General features: G+C 35.0%; 2 protein-coding genes across 4 annotated transcripts in view; both read left to right on the top strand.

The window, feature by feature from the left end:
• The window catches only part of ddr2a (discoidin domain receptor tyrosine kinase 2a), a 38,330-nt gene extending 30,957 nt beyond the window's left edge, over positions 1 to 7,373 (top strand). The window contains exons 8-17 of one of the 2 annotated variants that reach the window (XM_026933562.3): positions 312 to 552; positions 770 to 835; positions 995 to 1,107; positions 1,728 to 1,941; positions 3,084 to 3,295; positions 3,410 to 3,537; positions 3,686 to 3,883; positions 4,709 to 4,943; positions 5,045 to 5,194; positions 5,908 to 7,373. In XM_026933562.3, the coding sequence (XP_026789363.1) occupies positions 312 to 552; positions 770 to 835; positions 995 to 1,107; positions 1,728 to 1,941; positions 3,084 to 3,295; positions 3,410 to 3,537; positions 3,686 to 3,883; positions 4,709 to 4,943; positions 5,045 to 5,194; positions 5,908 to 6,039 (1,689 nt within the window). In that variant the 3' untranslated portion in view covers positions 6,040 to 7,373. Of the gene's footprint in view, positions 1 to 311; positions 553 to 769; positions 836 to 970; positions 1,108 to 1,727; positions 1,942 to 3,083; positions 3,296 to 3,409; positions 3,538 to 3,685; positions 3,884 to 4,708; positions 4,944 to 5,044; positions 5,195 to 5,907 lie in introns of both variants that reach the window. The other variant, XM_026933561.3, reaches the window with a different exon arrangement.
• Positions 7,374 to 7,987: 614 nt separating this feature from the next.
• Positions 7,988 to 16,684, top strand: hsd17b7 (hydroxysteroid (17-beta) dehydrogenase 7). Of its 2 annotated transcripts, XM_026933473.3 has the most exons (9): positions 7,988 to 8,659; positions 9,494 to 9,697; positions 9,802 to 9,894; positions 10,729 to 10,843; positions 13,407 to 13,601; positions 14,826 to 14,930; positions 16,016 to 16,072; positions 16,199 to 16,297; positions 16,487 to 16,684. In XM_026933473.3, the coding sequence occupies exons 1-9, from the start codon at positions 8,616 to 8,618 to the stop codon at positions 16,592 to 16,594; spliced, it is 1,020 nt and encodes a 339-aa protein (XP_026789274.3). In that variant the 5' UTR covers positions 7,988 to 8,615; the 3' UTR covers positions 16,595 to 16,684. The 2 variants fall into 2 exon arrangements, with proteins under 2 accessions (XP_026789274.3, XP_026789275.3); XM_026933474.3 differs by lacking the exons at positions 14,826 to 14,930; positions 16,016 to 16,072; positions 16,199 to 16,297; positions 16,487 to 16,684 and adding an exon at positions 11,035 to 11,084 and having other exon boundaries at positions 13,407 to 13,590.
• The last annotated feature ends 393 nt before the right edge of the window (positions 16,685 to 17,077 follow it).

Here is a 17,077-nt window from a genome sequence, read left to right as displayed (position 1 = left end):
GTGTCAGACAGACTGTAAGGGTGCCAATAATTTTTGAACCAGTGATTTGCAAAATAAATAAATAAAAATTAAAAAATGGTACAATGGGTACTCAAAAGATGAAAGTAATTTTGTTTGTTTTTAAAGTTGTGTTAAAACTATACCCCTTCTATATATGTTTAAGCTCCAAATATCAATCATTACATGTTATTCATTATATTCAGTATATTTCGATGAATAATTCAGAAGCTGACTATATCTGATTATATCTCTTGTTATTCTTACATCTGAATGTCTATCTTTCTCTCTTTTGAACTCTGTGCTTATTTCAGGTGCACTGCAACAACATGTTCTCTCAGAGAGTGAAGGTCTTCCAGAAGGTGGTGTGTTATTTCCGCTCAGACTTGGACTGGGAGCCAACACCTGTGTCTTTTAGTCCTGTGATGGACGACGTCAACCCCAGTGCTCGCTTTGTTACCGTCTCCCTCCAAAACCACATGGCTAGTGCCATCAAGTGTCAGTATTACTTCTCTGACATGTGGATGATGTTCAGTGAGATCACCTTTCAGTCAGGTTAGCATGGATACTCCACTGACAATAATCTTTACCATTACCAATTACTAATAGCAAAAGCATTATGAACTCATTGTGTATTTTTCTTAGCAGAGAGATCTAACTTTTTATTTACTCAGTGTAAACGGCAAACTGCTGAACTATTCGATGTAACCAAAAAATACAAGGATATTATTCATGAACATTTCACAATAATTGGCTTCACTTGCTTTTCCAGATACAGCGATGTACAACACAACTTTAGCTCCCCGCAAGACCGGCGCTCCACCCAACACCCAACCAGGTTAGACCTCCTGCTGATCATTTCCTTTCCGCTCCACTAAGTCTTTGTGCTCAGACACAATAGAGTCAGTGGAGCCACTAAATCTATCTCACCTAAACTCTAAAGCTTCTTTTCATTTTGTATCCCCTCCTCCAGGGGATAACCCCGTTCACAAAGTAGACGACAGCAACACTCGAATTCTGATTGGCTGTTTGGTGGCCATCATCTTCATCTTGGTGGCCATCATCGTCATCATACTCTGGAGACAAGTCTGGCAGAAGGTGCTGGAGAAGGTAAGATCTGTTGTGTAATTAATGATTCTTATTTCTGAGTTACCTGTCTTCGTTCCTTGTGACTCACTCAAGACGCAGAGTTTTAAATGACGCAGCCCAAAACCTCTGGATTACAGTTCCTCTCCATCTCCACACTCACAGCTTCTTCTATACATTTAAAAACCTAAAAGAAAAATGAGACCTAATGACTTCCACCTAATGACATATAAACCTACCTTACTGTCATTTTTAGTTTAACAAATATTAATTAATATTAGTATTGTGTTATACTATTACTTAATTACTACTTACTTACTAGTCTAATAATTAAGCCGATAATATTAAATATGAATAATAGTATATATAGGGTGTAGCTATATATAATTCTGAGGAAGAAATCTGGAGGAAACTGTGTGTATTTCAGTGAGAATTGTAGATGTAGTAAAAATTAAATATAGAAACAGAATGCAAATGTAGTAAAAATTAAATATAGAAATATATAAATGCAGATGTGGCAAAAATTGAATATAGAAACAGAATGCACATTAATACACTTCTTGAGGAGTGTTCCTGTACACCTGCTGCACTATAAATGTTTTCTGCTCTTTTGACATCCTTCACTGTTCCCGCTTTATTTTTAGGTCTCTCGGAGGATGCTTGATGATGAGCTAACTGCTAGTCTGTCAATCCAGAGTGAGGCCTTCAGCTGTAACAACAACCTGACCTCATCAGCACCCAGCGAGCAGGAGTCCAGCTCCACCTATGAGCGCATCTTCCCGCTCGGAGCAGATTACCAAGAGCCCTCACGCCTTGTCCGCAAGCTGCCCGATGTCTCCCAGGTCTCAGAGGACACTGGTGAGTTCTCCTTATTAAAAGAATAATCCAATGTTTGTTTTTTCAAGTGCACTGCATCTGTAGCGTACATGCTTCAGTGCCACGAACAAACATTTCGACACAGTTTCCCGGGCTAACACAAAACTGAAGTCAATAAATATTTAAAAAAACATGACTACATAACACAAATTCACACAGAAAGATAGAGGGCCATATTCAGAGTTGAATAATGAGTGTATAGTGAGAAGTTTATACTGAAATTGTACATAGTATTCTGAACTTCATGGTTTGTGTTGTAAATATGATTTTTAAAAAAATCAGTGCAGTGCCATTTGAGGCAAATATTAAATACATAGTAAATATGACACTAATTAACTGTATTGTCCCTTTAAAGTCCACAAAGTTATTTTTTCACATGGAGATCGGAGGAGACAGCATCTTAATCATGTTTTCTTAAAAGGATGCACATCAAATTAAGAAAAATTTGGCATTAATTTATTAATACGACAACTTATAATAGCAAATTTAATGTTTGATAAACTAAATTTCTTGTCTTCGATGTAGAAACTCGTGGCTTCATTAAGGTGTGTGCACAAGTAACTGTCGGAGCACAATATACTTAAAAAAACAGCAAAAATAATAAGATGTGCTGGATCAAGTGCTATTTTATGTGCTGTCAAGTAATGAGGGTAGAAACCATAGTGTTAAAAACCAAACATCCACTTGTTAATGTGATAATTACAACTTCGACCATTCAAGCAGCATACATACGCTATAATGGCAATATAAGACATCTAACAGAAATTTATTTGAATGCTTGCCATCTTCTTGTTCATCGTATTAGTCTTTTTTATTTGTTTATTTAAAATTTTCTTGCTTTTATATTAATACTGAATACAAGTAACATTCACCATGTAAATATTGACGTATCTTTTGAATATAAGTCACCGACTCTGAATATAGTCCCTAGTTGGTATGTTAAAATAAATGTTAGAACTGCATTGCTGTAAAATCAGAAGGTCAGCAGCACATACTGTAGGTAGTAAATCGTTCATTACAGACATGTATGTTGATATTATGTAGGGATTTCCTCTGAAATGATGAACAGACATTCCTTTCAGTTGTCTTAATTTTAAATGACTGAATCAACACTTCACACACAGCATCCAAGTCCCCTCAGTCCAGCACTCAAGAAGGAGTTCCCCATTACGCTGAGGCTGACATCGTTAATCTGCAAGGAGTAACAGGAGGAAACACCTACGCTGTGCCGGCTGTCACTATGGACCTGCTGTCAGGAAAGGACATCCCTATAGAAGAATTTCCCCGAAAACTGCTCACGTTTAAGGAGAAGCTTGGAGAGGGCCAGTTCGGAGAGGTCAGTTCCAAGAGCCTGAACGATTAGAGATAAATCTGCTGTCTAACTCTTAACACCTTCTAGTGAGGGAAATGTGTGTTTTCTCAGTCATTAATTAATGTCAAACTGTGGTAGGTGCATCTTTGTGAAGCAGAAGACATGGAGGAGTTCATGGATAAAGACTTCTCATTTGATGTCAGTGAGAATCAAACAGTACTTGTGGCTGTAAAAATGTTACGAGCTGATGCAAATAAAAACGCCAGGTAAAAAGCATGCTGTTATTCTCATTTTATATGACAATATTGCTATCTAAGATGAAGAAACATTTCATCTAGAAGTCTATCATTCATCTATCATGCTGTCATTATTAATTAAAAAACATCTCTTCCTATCGATTTTTGTCGGTAACAGAAATGACTTTTTGAAAGAGATAAAAATAATGTCGCGGTTGAAAGATCCCAACATCATCCGGCTACTGGGGGTGTGTATGAGCTCCGACCCCTTGTGTATGATCACTGAGTACATGGAGAACGGGGACCTCAACCAGTTCCTGTCCCGTCATGAACCAGAGGGCATGATCGCCCTTCTCAGCAACGCACCGACAGTCAGGTACACATCTGCATTCAGCCTTTACAATGGAACTGATAGTGTTTTATCTGTACACTCACAGAAAAGACACAGGAACTGAATAATCACATGATTCATGTGAAATTTACACGTTTGGTTTTTAAACATTTCACACGTTATTTTTCACATGTAGTGCATCTGTTTTATTTTTACAAATGATTTCTTTATTTTTATACAATTCATTTATTTTCATATGTGATTTTTACACGATTCAATTCTTTTCAGACATGATTCTTTTATTTTTACATGCAATTTATACACATGACTCAATTATTTTTAGACATGATTTGGGTTTATTTTCATGTGTGATTTTTATACGATTCATTAATTTTCACACGATTTCACACATGATTCACACATAATTTTTTTTATACAGGATTCATTTATTTTACATGTAATTTATACACATGATTGGATTATTTTGTACACACGATTCATTTATTTTCATGTGTGATTTTTAGCCTTTTTCATGTGTGATTTTATTACACAACTCGTTTATTTTTACACACGATTTATTTATTTTCCTGTGATCTTTACAAATGATTAATTTATTTTTAAACATGATTTGTTTATTTTCATGTATATTTTTATTTGAATGATTCATTTAATTCCACGTGTGATTTTTACATGATTTATTTATTTTCATGTATGGTTTTTTTTACACATTATTAATTTATTTTCACATGTTTATTTATGTATTTTTCACATATTATTCATATGATCACTTTTTTTTTCCACAAGGGTACACTTATGAAATACGCTAATACTAATAATACACTAACAGCGTATTATTATAACTGACTTTAGTTACAGTAACCTGCAGCACATGGCCACCCAGATCGCCTCAGGCATGAAGTACCTCTCATCACTGAACTTTGTGCACCGAGACCTCGCCACCAGGAACTGCCTGGTGGGCAAGAACTACACCATTAAGATCGCTGACTTTGGCATGAGCAGGAACCTGTACAGCGGAGATTACTATCGCATCCAGGGCCGCGCTGTGCTGCCCATCCGCTGGATGTCCTGGGAGAGCATCCTCCTGGTGAGGCTGTGAATATAAACCAGTTTTCTCTCTCAGCTACACACAAAGTCATAATCATGTAGACTGAAGGCTAATGAACTGTGTTTAAATGTCCTCGGCAGGGTAAATTTACCACCGCTAGTGATGTTTGGGCGTTCGGAGTGACTCTCTGGGAGACACTGACATTCTGCAAGGAGCAGCCGTACTCACAGCTCTCCGATGAGCAGGTCATCGAGAACACGGGCGAGTTCTTCCGGGACCAGAGGCGACAGGTAGACGAGCTACAGCTGTGAAGAGATAAATAGCATGCAAGATTTTCGGGTCAATATCTACTTGCAGCACAGTGATGTGTTGCAGAAATCAGCAGTTACTGTATGTGAACACCTAAATAGGACAATAAAACCCAAACTGCTTCAAATACCTTAGTTTTAATTACATCCAAGGCCAATACTGAACAAACTGTTCATTAATACCATAACTTCACTCCAAGCTTCAATCACTCGAATCTTCTAGGTGAAATATCACTGCAAAAAATAGCATCTTATCAGTTAATATATGTTGAATTTAAGGCAAATGTATCTAATATTTCATATTAAGAGCTGAATAAACACATCAGGGCTATGTGATGTGACAGGAAATTAATCAATGACAGGGTAGTGTGATGCTGCCCAGCATGGAACGGAGTTACTGTAACCACCACAAAGTTGATTATTTTCCTGAAGCACATACCAATGTGTTTTATTCTTCTTATACCACAGTATTTAGCATAATGCAAGAATGCATTTATTTAGCATAATCCAAGAATGTATTTATTTAGCATAATCCAAGAATGTATTTATTTAGCATAGTGCAAGAATGTCTAAATCGCCACCACATTTGATATAAAGGAAACGTTGGTTGAATTTCTTTTCCAGATAAACTGTTCATTTAATTCTTGATTTAAATTTTTAATCTGTAACACTCGTGAGTACTCTCTTGTTCCCAGATCTACTTGCCGCAGCCAGCCATGTGTCCCGACCCCATCTACAAGCTCATGTTGAGTTGCTGGCACAGGAATGCCAAAGAGAGACCGTCTTTCCAGGAGATCCATCGAGTACTGCTGGAGAATACACCTTAATGTCTGCTCCTGTGCCAAAAGCAGCACTGCAAGAGACGCTTTAGTGTGACAGCAGGCCAGACAAACCACACACACACACACACACAGTTTAGAAAGGTACCCAGTTGAATAAAGCCAACAGGGAATATGTATATTGTCATATTAAATCCACCTAGGAGTGGCACAAGGCAGACGATCATGGGGCTAAAATGTAGCAGTGAGTTCAGGCACTTTTGACAAAGAAAAATGATTTCATATTTGTAATTTTTTTTTGTTACTTTTGTTTTGGCATTTGTTCATTCCTCACTCAAAAACACTTAAAACAATATAGTGTTTAAATTTAATACATTTAATTTAAAAATAATTTAGGGTAATTGGATAAAAAGATATGAAATAGAAATTTAATGACACAAGAGCATGTTTAATATTTTTTCCAATACATTAAATCAGAAGACAGCTTGAATGTAAATAAGAATTTCAGCTTCTTTTTAAATTCTTTTTAAAGTCAGATTTGTAATTTAAAAAAAATGTGTCACATTAATGTTCATATCAGTCATCAAGAGGGCATCATGATGATTATACATAACAGCTAAAAGGCTCTTTCGTAAACTTAATAACCACTTTCAAAAAAGTGGGTAAAACCCAAGCATGCATGGACTTGTAATTTTAAAAACATCAGTGTTCATATTTTTTTGTTACACTTTTTTTTTAGATTTGTTAAATTTTGCAAATATGTGACTATTGTGTTCATATCTGTATGTATTACGCTATAGTTTTTATTCTATTTCACCTTTTGGATGACATTTAATGCTTCCATGTGTGAAGTAAAAGTAGTTGTTATTATTTTTTACATTAAGTAGGATGATGATCTGTATTGTCAGATGTCAGTTTAAGGCCATTAATTTCACTTTGCTTTTTAATATTATCAATTCACCGTATAGCTATTCCTTTTTTATTTTATATGTTTTATATTTTGTATCTAGTTATTTCATGATAAATATGCAAATTATTCTTAGCAAATAATACCAAATTAATGTTATATATATAAAAAAACATAAGCTATGTTTTGCTTTTATGGTAACTTGAACCTATTATATATTTGGTATAAACAATGTATAAATAATAAGTGCTTGTAAATAGCTGAAATTGAAAAAGCTGTTTGGGTAAATACTGGATTGGTAATGTGGAGATGGACGATGACGACTTTGATGGAGTTGCTACGGGATACGGGATGTGCTATGGGATGCCAAAAGCGCTGCACATGCAAAGATCAGTTTGTATACTGTATTAAATAGTGATGTTGCTTATCATCTAGATTTAGATGTAATTAATATAAAGGCTGATATAAAATGGAATGGTTGTGTTTATTGCTCCATGTATGACATGGGTTGTGTTGTAGGTTGGGTTTTGATGGCCTTTGGTCCGGGTCAGTTAGATTTTTGGTGTAACTCATACTGAAAGGTTTAATGTAGAGATTCACACATAACAGGAACCAGGTTTCTCTACTTATATGATAAACGTCCTCTTCGTTATTTAATTGTGTGTGCCCTAGCTAGTGTTGGGCTAGTGTTAGTGTCCTGACTCTCTGTGTCCATGTATGTCTAATCTTATAATTAATTATTACATGAATATGTTATTATATCAAATATATTTTCAACAACTCCTGCTTTCTCCAAATGAATGAATGAATGAAACAAAAAATGAACACAGCATATGATATTGACATGAAATATCTTTTTCTTTGTCTATAATTTCACAATCAGTGCGGTTTTTATTTTGTTTTATTTTACTTTTATTTTTTTTTAATATTCACTCTTTATTTTAAAACTGACTCTAAATAATTTCATAGCCAGTGCTAAGATAGAGAGGGAATATAAAAGAAAATAAATTTACCACACCATATAGACTACCATTGACCTGAAATATGTTTTTCTCTGTCTATAATTTCACAGTTAATGTGTTTTTATTTTATTTTACTGTATTTTATTCTATTTTATTTTCTCTATCTGATTTACAGTGGACTCTAAATAATTTAATTTTTCTTTCTTCTGGAACAAAACATGTTACTCAAAGCCAAATGTACATATTATAAGTAAATCTCCATTTTTTTTTCCATTCTCTATGTGAAAGCATGGCTTTCACTCAGGAAAAAGGACTCCTTCACACCATTTGTTTATTATTATGCATTCAAATATTTTTTACTTTCATTATTATGTAAAGTAATTTTACCTTTGTCCCTGTTATAAAATAATTTTCTCTATTCATCCGATTCCAGATTATATTGCTTTGGTTATGCACAAATGAGTGTAAGTTTAAATAAATTGGAATTTAATGCTGAATCAGGTAACTTGTCCCACCTCCGCTGCTCTCTCTCTGCTCATCAACACTGCTATCAAATAACAGCTCGCGCTCACTACTGGGCTGACTGCTGCCTCAACGCCATTGGCCAATAGCGTGATTACGTCAGTTCGTAGACAAATGTAATTGGTCGATTCCTTTATGACATCCAATCACACCATAGAGGCGGTGCGAATACCGGAAGTACAAACCAGAGGCAGAGTGCACGGGCTCAGGCTGAGCTGATATCAGTGTGCTGAATGGCTAGAATGGGGAAAGTTGTTCTGGTGACCGGTGCAAACAGGTAATTATTAATTAGTAGTAATTATTAATTTAGTAGTAATATAGTGCATTTAAATATTGTTTGGAAAAAATAATTTTGAATGACATATGTATATATATATATATACATATGTCAAATATATATACACACACATGTCATATGTCATTCAAAATTATTTTTTCTAAACAACACACACACACACACACACACACACACACACACATACATACATACATACATTATATATATATATATATATATATATATATATATATATATATAGTGTGTGTGTGTGTTAATATAATTATTAATGTTTTGTGATGTTTTCAATGTAGTGAAGGAAACCTTTAGCAAATAGAAATGGCAAAGTCATTTCTAATACCATGTTTTTAGGTCTTTGTAGTTTTTTATAATTATAATATATCAATAAGAACCTGAATAATTTTAATTATAAACCAAACATAAAAGTATTATGACATTTTTTGCAGATGCTGAACTGCATTTTAATATTTGTGATAATATTGAACATGTTATGTGTGTGTGATTATGCATGCATCCTGGTCCTCCTTAACCCCCTCATGCTCCAACTCCTACTGAATTATGCCCCTTATCTAGCCATCTATTTGTGTGTGTGTGTGTGTGTGTGTGTGTGTGTGTGCATGCGTGCGTGTGTGTGCGTATATGTGTGTGAGTCCTGCAGGTACCCTAAAATACTTCTGGAAGTGTTGTTTTGCTCTCTAATACTCCTCAGACACACAAATGTCTTGTAAAACTGCTCAACACTTAATGCAGTGTGTGTGTGTGTGTGTGTGTGTGTGTGTGTGTGTGTGCGCGTGTGCGCGTGCGCGTGCGCAGCGGCATAGGCCTGGCCCTGTGTGAGCGCCTCCTGAGTGATGATGCTCAGCTGCAGCTGTGTCTGGCCTGCAGGAATGAGCAGAGGGCTGCGATGGCCTGTCAGTCGTTGCTTGTCTCTTACCCTAAAGCTCACATTTCTCTCGTTCGGCTAGACGTGGGCAGCATGCGCTCTGTCCTCAGAGCTGCTGAGGAGATCCGGCAGAGGTAAAAGCTATAGCGTAGTCCTGTAGTGCCCTTTCAGTCCACACTCTCATTCCAGTGATCAGATAATTTGAATTGTTATTCATTCTGAGCTTTTTTTGGAACAGGTACAACAGGATTGACTACCTCTACCTTAATGCTGGGATTATGCCTAGTCCACAGGTGGATTTCAGGGCTCTCTATAAAGGCTTGTTTTCTGGGTACAGATCCTGCACACTTTTCTCTGTATATGTTCATCATAGAGAAGCATTGTATGGGTAAAAATAGCATGATGTGATTATATTGCTGCACACTATGCCTTAAAATATTACACTATACAAATAATAAAACTCTTGGGGCATGCTACTGTAGGAAAATAGTCAACAATAGGGTAGTGTGATGCAGGCTGATGTGAAGTGGAGTTACTGTTACCACTTCAAGTCAGCTCACATCACACCACCCCATCGTTGATTATTTTCTCCATATTGTCTACATTATGCTTGTTTGTTACCAAAGTTGGTTATTTTCCAATTAACAGCACATCTCAAAGGTTTTTATTCCTCTTATACCACAGGGGAAAAAAAGAAACCAGAAAGAAGCGAAAACTGCTCTCTCCTAAAGACTTTTCAGTGGTGGAAAACTTACTGTTACAAAGTGCTGACACTGGAGACTCCTTCCTTAAACTTTAAATAAACGTCTCATGTCAGAAATCAATAATTATACAATTTGTTAACTAACAACACATTTTTTTAATCTATTATTAGTTTTAGGTTAATGTCGACCAGTCACTATACAAGTGCCTGTGTAAGTTGTTGCTAGTGAAATGATAATGTATTAGAATGAGTATTGTCAGAGCTGCTGTTAGAGAAGATTAATCAACACCTACTGACTAAACAGATTGAGTAATTCAACAGCTGGAGTTGGAAATCAGTTGGAACGCACACAGAACCCATTAATAAAGCATGATGTACAATATTTTATGCGGGCATCAAATGTATTTGATAACTGTACTCTAATACCATTCTAATTATTTTATGATTGTGATTTGCTCACAGTAAAGCAATCCACATGTTTTCTACGGGAGAAGGGCTACTGACGCAGAAAGACACCGTCACATCTGATGGTCTACAACAAGTGTTTGCTACCAACCTGTTCGGTCACTTCTTACTGGTGAGTAGTCTTCAACAGATGAAGTTTTATCACAGCTTTGTCAAACAGTGAAAATGAATGTTTTATTCCTGTCTGTTTTACTGCGGGGCTCATACAACGCTTCACACAAGTGCAATCACAAAATGGCTGTAAGCTATTTTTTATTCCCTGTTTTCCTCTTCTTATCAAACTGATCATTCTGGTTGGGGCAGAGTTACAGAGCTGCTTTTCTCCAGATGGTGATGAAGGATCTGTGGATCAGGTGAGCATTAAAGTTGCAGTAGATTCATGAAGTCAGACTGCAGGACAGACGTGTCACTTTTCTGCTACAGCAGGAATGCACAATGACCATGAGGGTTTATGTTTCTGTCCTTCTGTCTTTCTTTTTCTTCTTGTACACATTCCCTGTGTGCTTACATTTTACATTTACGGGCGATTTTCACAATTAATTCCTGAATAAAAGTTTTAATGCAATTTTCAGAATATTGTGATCAAGATTGTACATGGTTTTATATATATACAGTACTGTGCAAAAGTCTTCGGCACATGCAAAGAAATGCTGTAGAGCAAAGATGCCTTCAAAAATAATGAAATTAAATGTTTCTACATTAAAAAAATACTATAAAGAGCAGTAAACAGTAATAAATGAAACAAAGTCATAATTGGTGTGATGATCCTTCGCTTTTTTAAAAAAAAAGTAGTCTCAGGTCCAATTTGTGCAGTTTTATAAGGAAATGAGCTGTAAGTGTTACTGAGCATCTTACAGAACCAGCCACAGTTCTTCTGGAGACTTTGACTGTCACACTTGCTTCTTATTTCTGCAGCAAAACCCAGCAGCCTTCATTTTGTTTTTTGTCTGAAAAGTGTCTCTTATGTAAGATGCTGCTTTCTTTACATACAACAACATATATAGTGACATACAAACTTTTTTCTGGAACATTTAATTTTGTGCTGGAAAACTAATGTTTGGAAATCTAAAATGTTTTTGTACTGAATCAATAATGTAGAAATCATAAAATAAAAATCTATAACAAAGTTTGAACTAAAAAAAAAAACAGAGTGCCTAAGACTTTTGCACAATATATATATATATATATATATATATATATATATATATATATATATATATATATATATATATATATATTGCATTTATGGATGTTTTAATTAAAAATTTAAATATATATATATATATATATATATATATATTTAAATTTTTAATTAAAACATCCATAAATGCAATATATATATATATATATATATATATATATATATATATATATATATATATATATATATATATATTGTGCAAAAGTCTTAGGCACTCTGTTTTTTTTTTTATATATATATATATATATTTAAATTTTTAATTAAAACATCCATAAATGCTATTTAAAAGTTTAAACCTGTACAAAGGAAAAACACAGCCTTCTTAACCTGATAAATGCCTCCTACAGCCTGTGCTACCTTCAAACAGGGTGTGCTTAGATCAAAAAAACAAAACAAAAAAAACGCAATTTAAACAGGCAGTAGTTCGCCGAGGACTGAGCTCGTAGCAAAGAAAGGTGCATATATCACTTCAGAGATATGGAATTGGTACAGGTTTGAAAAGTCAGATGAACAAGTTTATGTAAAATATAATGCTGCATTACATCTTAAGCGGTAATTCACCAGTCAGAATGATGTCATTTTCAACCTCGGCACATTTGACAGTTGACACCCCCATGTTTGTATTTTGTTAGAAACAAGCTAGGCAGCTAAGTGATGTATATTTTCTTTCTCATACAATGAACTGTATAGTCAGTGTTTTAGATTTAACAAACGAATATGTCTGTATGTTGATTAATCTAAAGCAAAAACTTGCATGTACAGTATAACTCATTTAAAGGTAAGAGGTTTTACTTTGTTTATTTCTGATGCTGTGGGCAGCCATGTTGATTTGACATCACAATGTAAAGGGGAAGGAACTAGGATTTAAGAAGAATACCCCAAGTTGACTTCTCAGTTGTGGTGGTATTTCATGTCACAAAAGACATGGTCCCCATTTACTCAGTCGAGAAAGAAGCGTTCACTAAGTTATGCAAAAATAGTAACAGCGCCATCTATAGCAACTAGTGCAAACAATGTTTTTTTTAATATCCTTTCTTTAAATATTCTTTATTTAAAAGAACCATTGTTTGCACTATTTGCTATAGATGGTGCTGTTGCTATTTTTGCACATCTACATTTTCCAAAGTCCATTCTAATAAATAAAAAGCTGAAAAATTACACAATTTATTTATATTTGCATTATGTAAGAACAAAATAATTGAAATCGTAATTGAGAATCGTTCATAAAGTTGAAAAAAAATCAAGATTTTTTGCAATATCGCCCAACCCTAAGGCAGAGTAGACATTGTTTTGATGTATTGGCACATCAAAGTTACACATAAATAAGTTTCACACTGAATTTAGTAGTGTTAAAATCACTTACAGTAGAAAATAATCTATAATTAGAAACTCAAGCACCATTGGTTCCTGTTTAGTCCAGTTCTTGTTTGTGAATGTGCAAAAACACTCTAGTTCTCTCTCTCTTTCATTGTAGGTTCGGGAATTGGAGCCCCTGTTATGCCAACCAGGCCACAGCTCTCAGGTGATCTGGACTTCGTCTAGCAATGCACGTCGTTCAGCTTTCAGTCTTGATGACCTGCAGCACAAGCAAGGTGCAGAGCCATACAGCTCCTCTAAATATGCATCTGACCTGCTGAGCCTGGCCCTGAACCGCCATTATAACAGCCAGGTGAATGAAGCTCAGTGACTCACAACCTACACAGCAATTTTAAGGAATTCCTAAATTCTTGATCCATTTCACTATGGACATTGTCATTTTGCTGTTTTACAATTCCCAGACTGGAAGTAGACGTGAGTGTGTCCACATGTATAAAAACTGATAACTGCAGAAAAAACAGATTTGGTATAAATCACATTTATGTTCATATAAGTAATCTGGTAATGGGAAAACTCCAATTCTGTATGACTCAGGCAATAATCAGATTAGTGGCAAAGAGCTTTATTACATTCTCTAGCAGTGACATAGTACTCGTGTTACTTTGAAAATCAAGTTACATGTACAGCAAAAATTGTACATACACTTAGGCTAAATACTCAGTTTTTCACAATTCCACATGTCATGTTATGATACATTTCCTTTGTTAAGTCAGTTAGAATATCTGCTTTATTTCCATAAGAGGTCATTTCAAAATAATAGCTAAGAGACAGATTTATTTCAGCTTTTATTTACTGTGTCAGATTTTTTGTGCGTCAAAAGTTTACATATTGGTACTTTGATATTATGTATTGGATTGCTTGAACTTGGATCAAACTCTTGGGGTAGACTTCCACAAGCTTCTCACAAAACTTTGCTGGAATTTTGGCTCATTCCTCCTGACCGAACATAAAAGTATTTAAAAAACTATGTAATTGTTGATGTGGTGCAGTTTCCTGCTAGGAGATGTTTACTTAGCGTTTATAGAAGGAGTCTCCAGTGTCAGTACGCAGTTGACTCGAGATTACCGGCTGCTCGCAAGGCAACTTTTAAGTCAATTTACTGGTAAATATTTATTTGGTACATTTTATGGTTACCTGTACCATAAAATATTTTATGGTACTTCTTTGAGCTGTTTCTATTTTGAGAATTTGAGGCTTTTTTGGTCAGTCTGGATAACCAGAGTACTGGGTTAAAATCCAGGTGGCCTTAATTGTCATATGCTAGTTTACAGGACATGACAGATTCAACGATGATCATATAATTATTGCATTATCAGCATGCATGTAAACACACTCAGTGTCTGTCCTGTCTAAGATAGTGGTCCTAATACAGCCTTGATTCACAGCAAGACCCCCAATTAGGAACTCCCAGTCTCCTGGTATTTAAACTGCCACCCTTCCTCCTGCTCGCATCATTCACCACTGAGGTTATCCGCTGCCCCTGACATCTGACAGAGACTGATTTTCCGTCCTCCAGGGTCTGTACTCATCAGTGATCTGTCCTGGATTGGTGATGACTAACCTCACATATGGCATCCTACCCTCCTTCTTCTGGACCCTTATCATGCCTATAATGTGGCTGGTAAGTTTTTACACCACAGTGCCAGTGAATTCTCAATTCAAGGTCAGAAGGCATTTATTAATATTATTGCCAGAAGCTTGGCAGTAGTGCTGGCTATAGGGCAAATCGCAGCTTTATATAAGTGCTGGGTGATATGACGATATATCAATATTGAATATTAAATTATGTCACTATATTTCAGAGATATAGTGATATCTTTTATTCCATTTTTTAAAAACATTTTTTTTAATAAATACAAACTGAATAGAAGCAGCTGATTTGTGTTAATATTTTGTACATTGAAATTGTAAAATGTTCAATTTTCTGTCTTCAGACTTTTCTGTAGACATCAAATAACATATAATTTAACTTTTAAAAAACAAGCACCACTACTGTACTGCTGTGAAGTTGTTCACAAACATATACATTGTGATACTGCACATATCATCTATTGTAGAAATGTCTTTGAGAATCGTGATTTGATATTTTTGTCATATCTCCCACCCCAGCACTCTTTCTAATATGTTATTGTTTCTATAGTAACAACTCTGTGAATGAGACTCGTATGGCGGGTGATCTACATAATCTAAGGCTAATAATAAATGGATAATAAAAAGCTTGTTATCTGAAAAAGTAAAACATATAATCATTGATATTGTGAAGGAGATGTTTGTTAAATTTGTGGAAGGAGTCTCCAGTGTCACCACGGCAAGTCTTCAGCACAGAAAGCGTTGCATTGTCTGTTTCTTGGTAACATGACCTTACCTTCAAGAGAGGAATAAAAAGAGGGGCTGGTGAGAGAATGACTGTTTATAGCTTCTGTAATATAAGTGATAACAGGAACTAACTTGAACTAACATCAGATGTAACTATAAATGTTAAAGGAATGCCAGGTTCATTAATAAATAAAACATTGTAATTGTTGGCAAATTGCTGTGGTATATGAGGAATAAAACACTTACGGAAAAATAATCCACTGTAGACTGCGTCAGGCTGCACCACACCATCTTGTTGTGATTATTTTCCTAAAACAGCATGTCACCAGTTGTTTTACTGCTTATATAATATCTGCTTTGTTTCTTTTTCACTCCAATCTTTCTGATCAGATAAGAATCTTCACCAATACTTTCACCCTTACATCTTATAACGGGGCCGAGGCTTTGGTATGTAACTCAAAAAAAATAAATAAAAAACACGTGGAAAACAAATTTATCTGTATTTACTTATGGGGCTGTTTGAGGTTCTGTCTCTGTATCAAGGTCAGTATTCATGTGTGTTTTGTATTGCAGTTTTGGCTGTTCAAGCAGAAACCAGAGTCACTGGATCCAATGGTCAAATACCACAGTTTAACCTCCGGACTGGGAAACAACTACACACAGCCTCGCAAGGTCAGAACTGTGGATCCTGTATCAGATCCCATATCTACTTTATCACATCTGCTCCATTATACTTAGAAAACAAGGAATGTATCATTAAAACAGGCTAGCTTAACAAAAACTAGCACTTATCGAATGGAAAGACTTCTGACTGTACTCTCACATTTGGCAATTTGAAATTTTGTCTTTGTGTATTTTCAGATGGATATTGATGACACTACTTCAGCAGTACTCTACGAGAAACTTCTAGAAATGGAGAAAACAGTGAGAAAGAAACTGAAAGAGGAAGATGCAGAACATGCAAAATAAATAAACCATTTACAAAGTATTTAAGCTTTTACTTTTAAATATCTCTAGTAAATGTAAAATATATATATATATATATATATATATATATATATATATATATATATATATATATATATATATATTCCATGTGATCTTTATTTGAAAAAAAAAATTAATAATTCAATACAGTTATTACATTTTATTATTTTTATTTTTATAAGTACATGCATGGATTACCATACAAAATACAGGTGTGCGCTGTGTGGTTTAATTTTAACCAGTCACTAAAACATTCCAACAATAAAATATTTTTTTTAACCTCCATGTGACTCCTTTTTATTTATTGTGGTAGCGGTTAATTTTTAGAATATAATAGCAGTCATTTCACTACAGTAGTAATAAACATGATGAGGCATGCTGTTGTAGGAAAATAATTACTGACCGGTGGTGTGATATTAGCAGCCTGAAGTTAATTATTTTCCGATAACAGCATGTCCTTATACA

Source organism: Pangasianodon hypophthalmus, chromosome 2, assembly GCF_027358585.1.
Source record: "Pangasianodon hypophthalmus isolate fPanHyp1 chromosome 2, fPanHyp1.pri, whole genome shotgun sequence".
In the NCBI taxonomy this organism is placed as follows: Eukaryota; Metazoa; Chordata; class Actinopteri; order Siluriformes; family Pangasiidae; genus Pangasianodon; species Pangasianodon hypophthalmus.
This window is presented reverse-complemented; position numbering and strand designations above follow the sequence as displayed.

Bases quoted from the DNA above. Each gene is read 5' to 3' on its own strand.
- hsd17b7 (XM_026933473.3), top strand. From the start codon at position 8,616: ATGGCTAGAATGGGGAAAGTTGTTCTGGTGACCGGTGCAAACAG. The intron at 9,698-9,801 runs GTAAAAGCTATA...TTTTTGGAACAG, and splicing joins GCTGAGGAGATCCGGCAGAG to GTACAACAGGATTGACTACC. The intron at 16,073-16,198 runs GTATGTAACTCA...TTTGTATTGCAG, and splicing joins ATAACGGGGCCGAGGCTTTG to TTTTGGCTGTTCAAGCAGAA.